General features: G+C 35.8%; 1 protein-coding gene and 1 long non-coding RNA gene across 7 annotated transcripts in view; one reads left to right on the top strand and one right to left on the bottom strand.

Annotated features, from left to right (window-relative positions):
* The window catches only part of LOC126831049 (myoblast growth factor receptor egl-15), a 52,742-nt gene extending 44,289 nt beyond the window's left edge, over positions 1 to 8,453 (top strand). For 4 of the 6 annotated variants that reach the window (XM_050561656.2, XM_050561654.2, XM_050561655.2 and 1 more), the window contains 3 exons: positions 521 to 632; positions 1,583 to 1,679; positions 2,554 to 8,453. In XM_050561656.2, coding sequence (XP_050417613.1) covers positions 521 to 632; positions 1,583 to 1,679; positions 2,554 to 2,722 — 378 coding nt within the window. In that variant the 3' untranslated portion in view covers positions 2,723 to 8,453. The remainder of the gene's footprint in view (positions 1 to 520; positions 633 to 1,582; positions 1,680 to 2,553) is intronic. The other 2 variants (XR_007684117.2, XM_056102769.1) reach the window with 2 other exon arrangements.
* A 1,532-nt stretch (positions 8,454 to 9,985) lies between these two features.
* Positions 9,986 to 18,738, bottom strand: LOC126831066 (uncharacterized). Its single transcript, XR_008789026.1, has 5 exons — positions 18,452 to 18,738; positions 16,473 to 16,739; positions 15,781 to 16,047; positions 15,165 to 15,214; positions 9,986 to 13,803 (listed from the first exon to the last, which is right to left on the bottom strand). It is a non-coding gene; the product is annotated as an uncharacterized LOC126831066 (long non-coding RNA).

Genomic DNA, 18,738 nt, shown 5'->3' with positions numbered 1-18,738 from the left:
TGATTATGACTGAATAAGTTAATTAATGTCTAATTAGTAATTCAGATAACATTTCAAGCCTAAAAAAAGACCTTCAATAGGCAGATTTATAATACTATCAAAGTTGTTTAAAGATATGATGAATGTTTGCTATTAACATTACATGTATTTCTTACAATTCCAATTTGGGAAATAAACTTGTTTTGATACAATTGTGCCCTCAAATTTCGTTTAAATCTCCACTAAACAGATCCTTTGATTGGCTAATTCCTCACATCAAACAGAATGCAGTAGTGAAGACAAATTAAATGAAATTTGAAATATAATAAGCAAAACGTGTTATAATTAGAATTGGTTAATAATAGAAATGAAATGAAATGTGGTTTTATGGCACGTCAGCTCGAACCGGGTAGGTAATATTGTGCCAAATGGTTAATGATATCCAAATGAAATGCAAAACTGTAGAAAAATAAAATAGGTTAATTTCTTATGTTGATTTTGATATTAATTAATGTATAAAAATGTTGATGATATATTTCAGGCCTCATCACCAACGAGATGGATGTCACCTGAATCATTAGTAGAAAACATCTACAATACACAAACTGATATCTGGGCATATGGTATTGTTCTCTGGGAAATATTTCATTTTGGTAAATATACTAGTATCTGTTTTTATATAGCTACCTATAGGCTCTTACTCATAAAAGTGGGGGATTAGATGGCCGAATGGTTAGTGTGTGCACGTGTGCTGTATCATAAGGTCTGTCATTGAGTCAACTGGCATGGTTTCGATTCCCTGGTTGTACCTGACAAGGAGTAGAGTCACCTGTTGAACCTTGTGGGTTTTCTCTGGTTTCCTTCTACTGCTAAAACCCCCTTATGCACAAGCGAATTATTGAAATAAAATTCCCTAAATGACCTAGTTTGTGTCGAGTAGACGTTAAACCCCGTTATTTTCTCTCTTTACCTCATAAATTATATCAGTGATATTTGGTAGTTCAATTATTTTACTATGATTCTCTGGTGTTTATTACAGCTTGAGATGGGACAGCCATAATTGAAATGTTACTTAGTAAGAAATAGTAATTATATTCCACACAAAGTATCTTTATAATACAAGATACACCAACCTAATTATCATCGTATATAACATTTAACATTTCCATATCTTTTCCAAGATGTGTTTTTGCTATAATGACCTGATAATAACATCTGTTTTCTATTGACTTAAATAAAAAAACATGAGGAAATCGATTTCTTATCGTTTGGCAGTCTGAGTACAGGTTGGATGGCCGAAGGGGTAGCTCGTGCACGTTGTATCATAAAATCTGTCATTGAGTCAACTGGCGTGGTTTCGATTCCCCGGTTGTATGTGACAAGAAGTAGGGTCGAATGTCCAACCTCGTAGGTTATCCACGGGTCCTGCGTTTTCCTCCCACTGCTAAAGACCCCTACACCCAAGTGAATTATTGAAATAAAATAGAACCATATGTTAGTCCGAAAAATGACCTAGTTTGTGTCGGAGGTTAAACTCTCTCTCTCTCTCTCTCTCTCTCTCTCTCTCTCATAAATATTTTACTGTTTAACCTTCTACTTGTAGGAATGACACCATATCCAGGAATGGGACCACAAGAAGTATTAGAAAAAGTTCATAGTGGTTATAGAATGCCCAGACCTCCACACATGAGTCCAGAATTGTAAGTGGCACAATGACGTGGAATTTTAATTTTATTACCATCTATTATGATGTGTCTGTCAAACTTAACATACGACTCAGTTTTTTGTCTCTTCCGAATGACTAGATGCTGTTTCTGCACCACTGACGAGGGGAACCTCCTCTCAAAATCATGAGTAACTTTCTCGACTAACACTGGGATCGAATAAGGGACCTCCAATTTACACTGAATCACCGCAACGACCTCGTCAATAGAAATGTTGTATAACTCATCAGATCAGGAATCGAAAGTAATACAGTTCAAGGCGTGTATCACCTCGAACAAAAGTCTGTGTATCTATGTATCTGTTTAAAGGAGCTTAATCGGTAATATTTGGGACCTAAAAATTGACACAAATGGAACGCAACGCATATAATAATGTAATATTAATGTATATAAACTGATTTACATTCAATCGTTTCCATTTTTACTCTAATTTCAAATCAGTTATGTTCGGTGAAAAATGCCAGAAGTCTCGATCGAATGGCAATCTCTAGCGTCTGGTTAATCCAGTTTACAAATATGAGTATGATGTCGCCATTTGACATGACTTGTGGAATATGTCTAGCTTCGTTCTTTGAGTCCCTTTTTACAAATGGCTCTGAAACGCATTATGGTACACAATTCGTTTACCAATGGTAACATGTTTATTTTGTCTTAAATATTGGATATCAGAAGCCCATCTTTTGCCGGTAAGATCACAACATCAATGTTGATGATTTAAATTGATAAACAATTTGTGTTTTCAATGTCAAAGACTTTAGATGATATTGAGTTAGAGACTTAGCTATTTTAACTTATACTATAAATAATGGCAAGAAATATCATGGCTTCTCATTATGTTTTTTTTGTCTAGATATCATCTGATGTTATCATGTTGGAATTCTAATCCTGATGATAGACCAGCTTACAGTTACATACTAGAACGGCTGACAGTGATGGCATCAAATCATGCTGCTCATCTCTTTATGGACAAACTACCCGATTTTGTAAAAGTTTCCGATGGACTGGACATACTGTCATGATGTTATCAATAATATTTTATAAATTTTTATCAACATAATTTTGTATTAGATTATTGAAAGAGCATGATGAACAACGTCTATTTTATACTGTTTACAAAGATTGTATCCCCCAAATTTGGGCAGAGGATGTTGGGCGTGTCTGGGTTTAAGTAAAGAATATGTAGAACAATAGAATGCAAATCATTACAATTGTGTTCATTTCGTTTTATATTTACCATAATGGATGGGTTTTTAAAAATTTGCTTTGTATAAGTTCATAGATGAACTATATTATGTTTTTCTGAAAGCACCCTCGTCTTCAACATATCGTCAACTGATCCTTTTTATTGGCTTTAAAAACGTTCATCACCCGAATCAAGAGAGATAACTCCATTTATGGAGATAAAAAGACAATTCTGAAAGGTGAAAGGTCATAAATGAACTATATGTTTTTTTAGAAAGCACCCTCGGCACCTGATCCTTTCTATTGGCTTTTAAAAAAAAAAAGTTTCATCACCCTACTCAAGAGAGATAACACCATTTATGGAAACAAAAAGACAAATCTGAGAGGTGAAAGCTCTAGATCTCACAGAAATTGACAGTGTTTAATGTTTTTGTAATAATATTTAACTTATACAAGACTTGTTTAAATCGGATATTTTCAGGTGTTTAAAAGTTATCAGGGGGAAAATCTCATCTTGCCAAAATATTTTTCAAAGATACTGAATAGAGCAAAAAAAAAAAGATGTAGATATTGTGTAAAATAAGCTAATAATAGAATTGGTATCTATCATAATTAGTATGGGTTGAAATAATTTAAACTTGTATTTACTAATTATACATTGTAAGCTAACTTTGTATTTTTAATTTACTGATTCTTTAATTTTTAGTGCCATACTTTCAACACTTCAGATACATTTAATCATTTTTTCTTGAAAAGTTTGGGAATTTTTTATCTCAATAATTTCACAATGGAGTGATCGTTTATTTCTTTATTCCTACATTTACAGTCCATCTTTTTAACAAATAAAATATTTATCACATTTAAACAGTTCTTCACGTTTATAAAATTTTACGGGAGCCATAAAAATCTCCTGCCAATTTCAAAAATAAGAAAAAGCTCTTCTTAATTAAATTGCACGATTAATTCTACATTTTCTCTATATTAAGGAAAGCCAAATTGTATTTATGCTTTAGTCTTGTTTAATATTTGGTGAATATGGTAGCATCAGAATTATCATCATGGAAACTGATAGCTCGAACATATGCAAGTTAAAAATAAACAAAAACTAAAGTAGTTTATTAATCTCAATATTTAGCTAGTTTACTCGAGTCTTTAATTACTCCCGTGAAAGGAAAGTTGAGATGCGTCGAGAGGAGCAGGAGTGAAAGTGCATCTTAAACGTGAAGGACTGATTTAAAACTGAAAATGACGTAGTTATGTTGAGAAGACATGTTTATTATCAATATGGATAAGAAAGAATGAGTTCAAGACATAATATATTAAATATATTAACATCGGTTGTAAATATTAGGTAGTATGGTAGTATATTTAATCATCATTTTATAATATTTTCTAGTAATATTCTACCATTTAGTCATGTTGGATTATTTACCGTCCACTTTATGCTCACAGAAATCCATAGGCACATCATCTTGTATATCAGTAAATATTGTATTCTTTTCCTAAAAGATTATGTAGATGGTACAAATGTAAATTACCCTACTTTAAAACATAAAGGATATGAAAGGGGTATTATCATTTTCCTAGAGAAAATTAGTAATATTTTATTCATTATTATCTTAAATTCGCCAAATTATTGAAAAAATTTCAAACATGGATCTAAGTAATACCCTCATCTGACCAGGGTGGCATCCTTACTGCGCTGCTACGGTGACGAAAAATGATCTCAGAGCGTGTCAAGATCACGATAAGCGTGCTAAAGGCATGGTGGAAACGCCAGATATCGTGCTGTGATCTCCATGGTCGCTCAAAACAAACGCCAAGGTTCTGTGATCTGACCTGGAAAGCTGTGACTATTTTCAAGTTTGTAATTTTTTGGGACATTTTTTTGCGTTGTGTTTACGTTTGCCGGCGACCTTGTGCATTTTCTGGTCGCTGTACGGTCGCAGCAGCGCAGTAAGGAAGTCATCCTGGTCTGACGGGGCATAAGGTATTTTTATTAACATATTACATTATAAGTTACCAAAATTTGGAAAAATCTGTTTACACATTTGGACTGTTACTTTTCTAACTATGTGAAATTTTGTATTATTTATTATGATGAATATGATCTCAATTACGTTTTTCTACACATATTTTTATGTTTCTTCAGCTTTTTATACCATTTTGAGAAACTCTTTCTGATGATAGAAAATATCATTCTTAATATAATGGAATTTGTTACTAATCTATACTAATATTTGTGACTGTCGTTTGTCTGTCTGTCTGTCTGTCTGTTCGGGGTTGGCAGCTACACTAGGTCTGCCCCGAGTCTGAAATTTGGGGTATAGGGGTAGCTCGGACCGGGGAGTAACATAGGCCAGGTGGCGTTAGTCTACCACTTCCGGTTTCGGAGTTATGACCCCCGAGCGAAGCCGGGTATCCTGCTAGTTATTAATATATTTCATAAAAATTTATACCGGTTTGGTCAAATAATATACTGGTATATAATTTTCTAAAATTACAACAAATACAGACTTTTATTTGATTTGGATCTAAGAAGAAAGTAGATAGATAATTGGTATTCATTTAAAAACACACAAACTATACGTTTAAAGACACAAACTATACATTATTAACATTAGCTTGACATCATTATAAACATTAAACAGTTGTTGTTGTTCTTAGTGTTTAACATCCGTTTCCACCGAAGGTCATATCGCAGTTGTCTTATTTTTCATTTTTATTATGTTAGCGCACATGTAGGGGTCTTTCCTGTGGGAGGAAACCGGAGTACCCTGAGTAAACCCTTGAGGTTGAGAAGGCACCCCTATCTACAAGCCACATACGCTCACACCAGAGTTCGAAACCACAATGGCAAGCCAGCTAGAGTGTGAAGTGCGACTCTCAAGCCCACTAGGCCACCTCCCCCTTATAATTGATATGACCTTTTGTACTACAAGTGATCTATATTTAGTAACTGGTTTAATGAAATTAATACTACTTGTCAATTATTTTAACAGTTCATATATCTAAGGCATCATTGAATTAATATGACCTGAAAGAAGTAGACATATGTCCATAATCTTTCTGAAATAATGCTAGTGGCTTCATGTAGACTAAACAATAATTACTAGGTGATTATATAGGTTTGCCCACCATATAATTATTGTCTGTTTATTGTTTTGAGGGGTGTGTTAAGTTTATGGTCATTTGTGGGCCAATTACTCCACACAATAATTTGTTTTTTGATGGTATATGACAGAGGATATGTACACATTAATTTATCAGTAGATTGTGATTTACATCTCTTGTCTATTGTAATGTACACCATATTATTGTATACAATATAGATCTGAAATCTCAAAATACTCTTAAAAAATCTCATTTTATTAGTCAGGTATTTTCTGTTCTGTGTGCATTTGAAACTGGTTTTAGATTTTCAATTTTTGCGAGGGGCTAAGTGGGCAAGAGGCTGGCACGCTAGCCTGGAAGTCACGTGTTCGATCCCTACATTGGCCAAGAAAGTTCATCAGGAATTTCTGACTTGGTTTCCCCATATCAGTGATGCAGAACGGAGGGCCTAACATGGACAGCTGTCTATTCGTGCACGTAAAAGATCCCCTGGCAGTTTGAATTCGATTTTAGAGTAGGCCATACTGCTGCTGCCCGATCAAAATTTCCCTCATAGCACACTGTACGGCGTATGCTCGTTTTCATTAAGCGCAGTCGGAACAGAACAGTAGGACGTTAAACCACATTTCTTTTCATTTCAGTTTTTGCGAATAGTTTCAAACTAGCTTACTATGAAACATACAACCTCCCATGTTTGATTTTACTTGGTTATAAATATGGTGGATAGCTTGTAGACTGTATCAACAGTTTTCAGTTGTTTATCGTACCACACCTCTAGAAAACTAATATAGATTCTGTTTTAAAACAAAAGCTTGAAACTAAAACCAGTTTCCATACAATAAATTCATTGTAAGTAATAATTCTGCATGTGTTTATTTTTAATTGTAAACCTAGTGTCTTACGTGTGTTTTTTTTCCTTATTCTTGCCTTATTCATACTTTACTGTACCAGTATAACAAGTTATTTTACCTAAAAAAGACTTGCACGATTTTAATTCATTGATTTCAGATTTTATTTCAAATTTTCGAATATAAGACTTATGGATCGTAAGTCTTTTTTTCCCTTTTTCTCAGTCCCCCCCCCCTTCCCCCCTGGATTAATGAAATGTGTTTTTTTTTATGTCTTAAATTCACATTAAGTATTAGATAAATATATATGTTTTTTTTAATGTTTATTTTGATGACAATATTCTGTATATAAAATGCCTTTAATCAAAACTGTTTTTAAACCAATTCCATTAACAACTGAATGAAGTCAGTAACAGGTAATTATATGCTAATTGAGATGCAATTATAAGCATCATTTGATAATGACCCAAAATACAATACTATTCCAGGTACTCTGTAATTTAGGATTGCTTCTCCATGTAACTATTAGAATATACAATCAATAAAATTTGAATTGGAATCATTTCATTCATATAGTAAAAGCACCCAACATAGTTTTCAAAATATAACATAGTGCTATTGTATAGTGCATACCATTCTTTTCATTAAGATATGGTTTTTATAATGTATATAATATCAAACCTCAAATCTTGTTGTCTAGTAATATATGTATCATAATACTCCATAATGTGTTGTAAATGTTTGTATCATTTGTATATTGTTATAATAGAGAAGGACTAATTACTGAACCTTGTATAACCCAGTCCCGAGTTCACAAAGCATTCTAAGACTTAAGTCAAGAATTTACTCAAAATTGTTTGCCTTATTTTAACTAAAATATAGCCCTTTATAAAGCTTTTGTTGTTTTAATGTATCAAATACATCAATAAGAAATTATGAGCAAAGTTTTGTGTTTCTGGATCAAAGATATTTCTCATAAACAGTGATCGAAAGATGGGTAAATTCTTAATTTAAGTCTGAGAATGCTTTGTGAACTTGGGGTCAAATGTTTCTCTTATTTCTACTTTAACATGATCATCTCATTAAAATGTATCAATCATTTACTGATAGTCAGACTTAGAAATAGTTTCATCGTGTGCAAAAAAACAAGTATCAATTACAGCAATTGATTGGAGCAATTTATTCAATCAATTTAAAGGTATTTTGAAAAGTTAAGTAAGTTTTGATATTATGGTTAAAGTAAAATACCAAATACATTATTGTGGACTGATTTATTTATTTTCAAATCATAATTACAAACTAATGTCCTACACAAGTTATTGTAAGAAATCTTTGCAGATACTAGTGCACAACATAAATTGTAAGTATGGTATCTTTTTTTCTTTTCATGTCTATCACTTCACAAATATTGATAAAATTTGATGAACTTTGACCTGCAATCTATATGTGTTTTATATTAGAGATCTTTCTTTGTGTTGATATTATTGATGTTTATTATTATTATTATTATTATTATGAATATTATTATACCTTTCTACTTGTGATGTAATATCTAGTCATTCCATCTAGCTTCTAATTATTAGAAATATTGTTTATGTCAATATAGTAATATTGTAATAAAATACTATTAGAAACAATCTATTATATCATTTACTTCACATTATTATCCCCTGGCCTTTCTAAGAAAGCAGGTGACTGTTAAAATGAATCTGTCCGTCCGTCTGTCTGTCGGTCGGTCATATCTTTTGGGACACAATAACTTTCTTTCTAATTGACCTAGAATGTTCAAACTTGGTGTAGGTGTTTATCAGGTGAATGCCTTGATGGAGTTCCGTCATGCGCATTTTCCACTTAGGCTATGCAGAGATAACTGGTGGAGTTCGAAGATGAGCATTTTATGCTTAGAGTAAGGAGAGATAAGCAATTTGATTGGTCGAGACTTTGGAACTTAACGACTTTAATTCTAATTGAGTGATGGTGATGAGACTTGGTGTATAGTTTCATTACATCAATACCATAACAAATTTTGATGCTGAGTATTTTCTGCTTAAGCAAAATAGAGCCTTCAATCTGTTGAGACTTTGGAACACAATAACTCTCCTTCTAATTGAGGTAGAAAGTTCAAAATTGTTATAGGACCCTATTAGTTGAAAACCTTGACAGAGTTCAATCATGCACATTTTCCACAAAGGCTAAGCATAGATAAACAATTTGATTGGTTGAGACTTTGGAACACATAACTTTGGTTCTAATTGGGTGAGAACGATGAAACTCTTAAGTATAGATTCATTATATCCATACCTTGGCTAAGTTCGTTGATGAGAATTTTCTGCTTAGGCTAAGTAGCGATAAGAAATTTGATTGTTCAAGACTTTGGAACATAATAACTCTGCTTTTAATTGAGGTATAGATGTTCATTTAGGGGATTAAGTGGCTAAGTGGGTAAGACGCTGGCTCGCTAGCCTGGAGGTCGGGTGTTCGATCCCTGCATGATTGGCCGAGAAAGTTCATCCAGATTTTCCGGCGTGGTTCCCTCTTGTCAGTTATGCAGGACGGAGGGCCTGACAAGGACAGCTGTCTAGTCCTTCGGATGAGACGAAAAACCGAGGTCCCGTGTATACATTGGAATGCATGTAAAAGATGCCTTGGCAGTTGGAATTCGATATAAGAGTAGGCGATAGTGCCGTTGCCCGGACAAAATTTCCCTCATAGCACACTGTATGGCGTATGCCCGTCTTATTCATTAGCCCAGCATAGGAGCAGAACAGTAGGATGTTAAACCCCATTTCATTTCAGATGTTCATTAGGTGAATGTCTTGACTGAGTTTAATGATAAATATTTCCCGCTAAAGCTAAGCAGAACTAAGCAATTTCATTGGTCGATGCTTTGGGACAAGATATCTTTGATTGTAACCGACGAAGAGTCTTAATGTATAGTTTCACTACGCGGTATACTTCAAAACCTTGACTGAGTTTAATCGTGAACATTTTCTGCTTAGACTAAGTATAGATAATCAGTTTGATTGCTCATCCTTTAGAACGAGATATTGACTTTTACACACCACAACTCTATCCAATAACAAACTATTGGCGCAGACAATTATTTTAAATGTGTATATATATATACTAACGGCAAGCTACAATAGGATTTTATTCAATTCAATGCGATATATACAAGCTGGGAAATATAGTACAGATATTAATAACGATAATTTCTAAACGGGAAGAAAATTAGATACTCTTAAAATGTGTATCGGCAAGCTACGATACCTTTTCATTCAATTGAATGCGATATATACAAGCTGGGAAATACAGTACAGATATTAATAACTATAACTTCTAAACGGGAAGAAAATTAGGTACTTTAAAATGACGTCTTATTCATTGTCAAATTGGCTATATCCGAATCTTAATCAGTTTCCTCCCATCGATAAAGACTCCTACGCGCAAGAGAATTATTGAAATAAATTTGAACCATATGTTAGTCCCGGAATGGCCTATTTTGTGTCGAGTGGACTTTAAAGGGCCATATTCCGATCTAATTAAAATAGTCACTTATCGTCAGCTATCCAGTGAGTAGTGATAACCATGGACACTAATTAATCCCTTTAAACGAGTTTAAATCGTAATTTCACAAACCTATAGTGAGATGAATTGCCTCGAATGACCCACATTTAGATTACCAGATCTTTATTTATAAATGCGATGATCGAAATCGATAATCGATACATATAAGTTTAAATTAAAGTCTATACATAATTTCATATATACAAAATTGTATGCTTAATTAATGTAACAATTAATAATTAATGCTTAATTAATGTAACCATTAATCAATTATGTGTTTGATACTTTTTGAGCTTTGGCACCGACAATATTGCCAATTTATACATAAAATATTAGGAAAAGGATATTCGCCACCCGTTTTTGTTATTTGCCACCCCTTTTTTTTAAAATCGATTTTATCTGTCCGTTTACAACGTCTGGTCAAAGGGTAATGCTACCAAGCACTTAAAATAGTTTAACGTAGTCCTAAAAAAATAAACAGGCATCTACGGTGGCCTTTTAAAGGACAATATTGGTTTTCGCAGGAATTATTAGTGAGCAGAAATTCGCCTATGTATCTGTTATCACCCGTCACTTCAGTAAGTTATATAGAGGGATAACTCGTGTTTTCCTTTTGCGTTTGTCACTTCCGATTGTTGAAACATTTATTACGCATCTATCGTAGCAATTATCTTTGTGATAAAATAATATTTGGAACGTGTTTAACCAGTTCTATCACATATGTGATAATGACTGACACCAATAGGGGGGTTGGATGGCTGAATGGTTAACGTGCGCGCGCTGTATCATAAAGTCTGTCATTGAGTCGACTGGCGTGATTTCGAATCCCCGGTTGTACGTGGCAAGGAGTAGGGTCGCCTGTCCAACCTCGTGGGTTTTCTCCGGGTCCTCCGGTTTCCTCCCACTGCTAAAGACCCCTACGCGCAAGCGAATTATTGAAATAAAATTAAACCATTTGTTAGTCCCGAAATGACCTTGTTTGTGTCGAGTGGACGTTAAACCCCATTTCTCTCTCTCTCTCTCTCTCTCTCTCTCTCTCTCTCTGACACCAATATTGTCCTTTAAGTGCCATACGTTGATTTATACCCTTTTCTTGTAATTTACCTCATATAACTCGCTGTGAAAACTATGATAAATGAAAAAAAACCATGAAAAACCTTTTCTCCACGGTGTAGACCTTTTCTCCGCGGCGTAAACCTTTTCTCTGCGGTATAAAGTTTTCTCTGCGGTATAAAGTTTTCTCTGCGATGTAAACCTTTTCTCCGCGGCGTAAACCATTTCCCCGCGATGTAAACCTATTCTCCGCGGTATAAAGTTTTCTCCGCGATGTAAACCTTTTCTCCGCGGTGTAAACCTATTCTCTGAGGTATAAAGTTTTCTCCGCGGTGTAAACCTTTTCTAGGCGGTGTAAATCGTTTCTCTGAGGTATAACGTTTTCGCCGCGGTGTATACCTTTTCTCAGCGGTGTAAACCTATTCTCTGAGGTATAAAGTTTTCTCCGCGGTGTAAACCTTTTCTTCGCGGCGTAAATCTTTTCTCTGCGGTGTAAAGTTTTCTCCGCGGTGCAAGTTTTTATACGAGGTAAATTACAAGAAAAAGGTACAAATCAACGCATGGCACTAAAAGGCCACCGTATGCATCATTATCTTTGCAGTAAAAATATGAAAATAACTAGACTTACTACCAAAAATGCTGATTGACACAGTGCCATTGGATAGCTATTTAACTGAAACTTTAAAGATATTTTTCACAATATTATTACATAATTTTCAAATTGTTACATATTTTTAAATTTACTTCTCACGTTTACCACACCTTTCCTGATTTCAAAAGATACTATTACATAATTTTCAAAAGACATTTCTACATAAATTTCAAACGACATTTCTACATAAATTTCAAACGACATTTCTACATATTTTTAAAAAAAACAAAACATCTACATATTCTTTAATATCGGTTATAATAATAATAACAATAATAATAATAATAAAAATAATAATAATAAAAAGAAGAATAACAATAATAATAATAATAATAACAATAATAATAATAATAAAAAGAAGAATAACAATAATAATAATAACAATAATAATAATAATACTAACTTTATTTAATGAAGCAACTTATTTAGTTTGCAACAACTAATCTTCCATAAGTCCCTCCTAATACATTTCTACAAATCTTTCAGACGACATTTCTACATATTTTCCAACATTGTTCGATGTCTTTCACTTAATAACACCGACTGGCTCGCTAGCCTGGAGGTCGGGTGTTCGATCCCTGCATTGGCCGAGAAAGTTCATCCAGATTTTCCGGCATTGTTCCCCCTTGTCAGTGATGCAGGACGGAGGGCCTGACAAGGACAGCTGTCTAGTCCTTCGGATGAGACGAAAAACCGAGGCCCCATGTATACATAGGAATGCACGTAAAAGATCCCTTGGTAGTTGGAATTCGATGTAAGAGTAGACGATAGTGCCGCTGCCCGGGCAAAATGTCCCTCATAGCACACTGTATGGCGTATGCCCATCTTCATTAGCCTAGCATAGGAGCAGAACGGTAGGACGTTAAACACCATTTTATTTCATTTCATTTCATTTAATAACACCGGCATGAAGAAAAGTGACATGTACGATGTCAACAAAAACAACTGACATGTACGATGTCAATAAAAGCTATAATAATTTACAAGTGAATGGCATGACAGCCTATATACAAGATGTACATTCTGATTAAAATACACATTTATATTTCGTTTCGTTTTTTTATACCTTCGATGGCCTCTACTACATGAAAATCTGAGTGGTTGTAGTGGAAGGTCGGGTCAGGGGTCATACGAGCGGCTTTTGACCCTATGACGTCAAACATTATTGATTAACCAATCAGCGTTGGTGTATCTAGTGGGATACCCAAAGTTCCGTGCACCGCATGCTAAGAACTCGCCGTAACAGGCCGTTTCATTGGCTAATCTCTCACATCAACCAGAACGCGGGTTATATAACAAATTTTGAACTAATAAAAAACGAAACGAAATAGGATCTGTGTTTTAAACAGATTGTAAGACGTAAAGACGGCCATACAGGCATGACAACATACATACGCATTAAGTAAAGATGGCCGTAATAATATATCCACAGGCCCAAGACTCAGACAGATTTACAATGACTGTTGGCATGTCTTCATATCACCACTAAATGAACATTAAAATCAAACAATTATCACGAAACTAACAATATTGAAATATCAATAAGCAGTTGACATTGTATTTAGAACTACAAGATAAACAAGGTCTTCTCTTTCCATAAAATGTTTAGCTCAGCTACCAGCATCTCTTCACACACCAGCAGCAAGTATTAATGTTCAGCATCACTGTCCACCTGATCGCCATCCTAAAATATACGAGAGAGAGAGAGAAATGGGGTTTAAACTAGGTCATTCCGGGACTAACATATGGTTAATTTTATTTCAATAATTCACTTGCGGGTAGGGGTCTTTAGTAGCGGAAGGAAACCGGAGGACCCGGAAAAAACCCACGAAGTTGGACAGGCGACCCTATTTCTTGTCATGTACAACCGGGCAATCAAAACCATGCCAGTTGACTCAATGACAGGCTTTATGATACAACGCGCAGACGCTAACCATTCGGCCTTCCACCCTTCCTAAAATGAGAAATGGCATAGTTTATCGATCAATTTGCAATCAAATCAGTTCATTTGCTTTAGTTTATCGATCAATTTGCAATCAAATCCGTTCATTTGCTTTAAATCCGACATAATAGACTACATTTATGTTCATTGGCCTAGGTTTATTCCCCCCGTTCTTTTATTAGACCCGAATGAAATCAAACAAGTTCCTTCGTATTACAGACTCTCTATACGTGATTTTATAACTATATAATCTCTTGCGAACTACTATGAAAGTTAGATCTCTAAAATATCAATTCAAAAATGGATCATTTATACTGTTCAGTTTTACACAGTTGGGACGAATTGAAAATTTCATCGATCTATGCGGCTCCGTACGTAACAAGACGCTGCCATCTTTATTTGCCATGTTGAACATTTAAACTCATTACATATTAGCATGGATTTAGCTATGGGATATTTTTTTTTTTTTTAAAATACAAATCATGCATCATTACCATAACTTGTAATATTGAGCATTCCTCGGAACCGTGGTATCAAATACAATAAAACAATATCGGTCAAATTTTATTCAATCGCGCAACCATGGTGCCAATAAATGATCGCCTGGCTTACGTAGTTATGTAACAGGTAAGACAATATAATGGTTTCAAAGTGTATCAATACGTCATATTATATATACGTCATATTATATATACGTTTCCAAAATGACTATTACATATATGGCATCTACTGTTCTATTTGTTCACAAGGGAAAGAGTTAATGCATTATTCTACATCCACAAATTATGTATTGTTGAGCGAGGCGTTAAGTAATATATTGGTACTGCACGAGGACGTTAGTCCGAGTGTTGTTTAAAAAATAGCAATGTCTGCTCGAGACCATTAAACAACTTAAAATACAGACACTATCCCGCACGTGTATTTCAATAAAATCATCACGCGAGCTAATAATACAGTTATGGTACGCCAACATCACAGAATTAGGTCACATCTGTATTTTTAACTTCATTAAACGTTTTACTGTGCACGGGCGAAAATTTGCCGCGGATCTGTTTGAGACAAAGTCAACAAAACAAACAAACAAAAAAGATAATTCAACTTACATCCTTTGGCTGTTGCTGTGAATTTCCAGAATTTCGATCCGGTACGTCTGCTAAATAGAAACTTTAATTGTTCAAGGTTACATTTGATATATACATCCTCGTTAATTAAACTTAATCAACATTTACATGGCTACTTGACAAAATGTAATTACAAATGTATAAGAATATAAAGTTGGTTTCTGTCATACTGTCTCATCTAAATGTTAATTTTATCCACCAATCAGGAACGTGTGTGTGTGTGAGAGAGAGAGAGAGAGAGAGAGAGAGAGAGAGAGAGGAGGGGTTCTCTGGGTCCTTAGGTTTTCACCCACTGCTAAAGACCTCTACTCGTAAGCGAATTAGTGAAATAAAATTGAATCATATGTTAGTCCCGAAACGACCTAATTTATGTCGAGTGGACGTTTAAACCTCATCTCTCTCTCTCTCTCTCTCTCTCTCTCGCTATTGAGCAAATATTCAACATGGCAACCCAACAAACCTAACTATAGAAATAGTGTATTGTGTTTATGAACAAAACCTCAAGATGGATGCCATGAAAATAAGCCCCCAACGAACTATGAACTTAACCAATATACCAGGAAAACTCGAAAAAAAAAGTCAAATTTTAATTAATTACCTTTCGGTTTTTCTCTTTTATTGACAACTCCGTAAACCTTACTTGGATCAAAATCTGAAACCCCAGCCTCTTGTTTTTTCTCTGTTACCTTTTGTTGTAATATATTGTCATCCACCGTATCATAGTTGCTACGGTTATTAGAGGCAGACCCTTGATTAGAGGCAGACCCTTGATTAGAGGCAGCAGTCCCTTCTTGTCGGTAATCATCCATACTCTGATACATCAAATTCTCATCTATAATCATCCCGGTATGTTCAGGTGACCTTACTGTGGAATAAAATTAAACATCCCATACAGCCCAACGTATGAATGAAACTGGGAATTAAGTCCCTTAAACATCCCATACAGCCCAACGTATGAATGAAACTGGGAATTAAGTCCCTTAAACATCCCAGAGAGGGAGATGAGGTTTAACGTCCACTCGCAACAAATTAGGTCGTTTCGGGACTAACATATGATTCAATTTTATTTCACTAATTCGCTTGCGCGTAGGGGTCTTTAGCAGTGGGTGAAAACCTAAGGAGCCGGAGCCCCCCCCCCCCCCCCCCGTCTCTCTCTCTCTCTCTATTGGGCAAAATATTCAACTTGGCCACCCAACAAGCCTCAACATGAAAATAAACCCCAACGAACTATGAACTTAACCAATATACCAGGAAAACTCGAAAAAAAAAGTCAAATTTTTAATTAATTACCTTTCGGTTTTTCTCTTTTATTGACAACTCCGTAAACCTTACTTGGATCAAAATCTGAAAAGCCAGCCTCTTGTTTTTTCCCAGTTACCTTTTGCTGTAATATATTGTCATCCACCGTATCATAGTTGCTACGGTTATTAGAGGCAGACCCTTGATTAGAGGCAGACCCTTGATTAGAGGCAGCAGTCCCTTCTTGTCGGTAATCATCCATACTCTGATACATCAAATTCTCATCTATAATCATCCCGGTATGTTCTGGTGACTTTACTGTGGAATAAAATTAAACATCCCATACAGCCCAACGTATAAATGGAACTGAGAATTAAGTCCCACCGATACAAAGCTTCGATTATTTTGAGACCAACATGGTAGTTTTGATTTTTATGAAATGTTAGAGTGGGTTTTTGTCCGTCAATAGGTTTTTAAATTCCAAATGCCAGCAATGTGTACACGGGTGTAGCTCATTTTCCTTGCGAATCCCACATGCGCTTACCTTGCGAGGCCCACATGCGCTTACCTTGCGAGTCTCACATGCGCTTACCTTGCGAGGCCCACATGCGCTTACCTTGGGTTGAGGGGACTGAATTAAGGAAAACGCGTTGGGTCCAGTCATCTCAGAAAAAAATTTATTTTGAAAAATAGATTCGATTTGGTGTATTCTGAGTAAGGTTTAATGTGTGCGAGTGACCCCAGATATATCTAAATATCACACTGACACCAAGTCTATGAAAATACTATTTAATCTTTTGATCGACGTGTGACCCTTTCTCATAAGGTGGACCTGGGGACAGTGGCGGCGCCATGGGGGGGGGGAGGGGGGCAATCCTCTGTTTGCCCCCCCCCCCCAATAATTTTAGAAAATAAAAAAAGTATTTGTGATACGTTTCGGTAATCAATACCTTCTACGGTGAATAAATCCCACTTCCCCACTCGGTCATAAACTTGCATGTTGTAGAGCATTTCCGACAGTCTACTTTTCAAAATTTTCTTGGCGAGGTCCCGAATGGACTCGCTACTTTGGCGCTCACAAGGGGAATTCGTTGAGGTTCGCAAGTCCGTTCGTTTGACATTTTGTTCTCTAGTCGGATAAACTAGTGATCAGGCGACGAACGGTATCTGGGCAGATCTATTTATCTCGACGATCGGTGCCTGACAGAATACTGTAAGACAGCATTTCCGGCAGTCTATTTTTCAAAATTTTCTGGAGGAGGACTCCCTACTTTGACGCTCGTGAGTGGGCTTCGTCGTGATTCGCAAGTCCGTTCATTTGACACTTTACGTCATCGATCAGTGCCTGAAATACTGCCAGGCTGCATTTCCGGCAACCTGTTTTTCAAAATTTTCTGGGGGAGGCCCCCTACCTCTAGTTGAAGCTCGTGCCTTTGCCCCCCTAACCTTGGACTTTGCCCCAGCTTTGCCCCTCCAATCACCGACGGCTGGCGCCGCCACTACCTGGGGAGTAAAAATAAGATCTTCGGAATTTCAATAGCGGTTGACATCCCAAACTCTAACTTATGGACGTGACCTACTGATTCACTCCAGTGGAAAGAGACCAGTAATAGATCAATCTGGACCAATTCTGGACGCTAAACCCTCTACTGAACAAAAAGTATAATCCTTATCTTGGCATATTGATAATAATACGTAACGACTGAAACATCTGGTTCTCGCCCTCTTGTTCGAGTCTATAAAAAGGGACACAACCTGATCAAATCACTATATTTCTATAGAGCATAGGCGTAGGAGCTGGGGGGGGGGGGGCAGGGGGGGCATTTGGCCCCCAAAAATTTATTTTCGGGCAATGAAAAATTCGACGACCTTTTTTTTCTATTCGCGAAGCTCTCTTATGATAGTTATGCCAGAAAAAACGGTATTGATTTCGGGCAATTTTCTCTTATGCCCCCCTGAATTACTTTGAGCTCCTACGCCTATGCTATAGTGTAGGCCAATCTAGTAAAATAAGGATAAACTTGAAGTACCTGGCGATTCTTTATGTCGTTTTCGATAATTGATGAATATTACGATGCCAATTATTGCTACAAGAACGACGAAGGCTGTAGCCCCTGGAGAAGCTATTAATGGTATATCTGGTGGTGAAGGTATTTGAGGAGCCGTTGCAGATTCTGTAAATGACAATGTAACAGTAGTATACACTGTAGGCCTAGATTCTCTATCGATAGTAGTAGACGCAGCTTTTCCATCAACAGTAGTAGACGCAGATTTTCCACCGACAGTAGTAGACACAGCTTTTCCATCTGTAGTTGTA

This window comes from Patella vulgata, chromosome 8 (genome assembly GCF_932274485.2).
Source record: "Patella vulgata chromosome 8, xgPatVulg1.2, whole genome shotgun sequence".
In the NCBI taxonomy this organism is placed as follows: Eukaryota; Metazoa; Mollusca; class Gastropoda; family Patellidae; genus Patella; species Patella vulgata.
The sequence above is the reverse complement of the archived record's forward strand: the minus strand, read 5'-3'. Positions and strand labels throughout refer to the sequence as shown.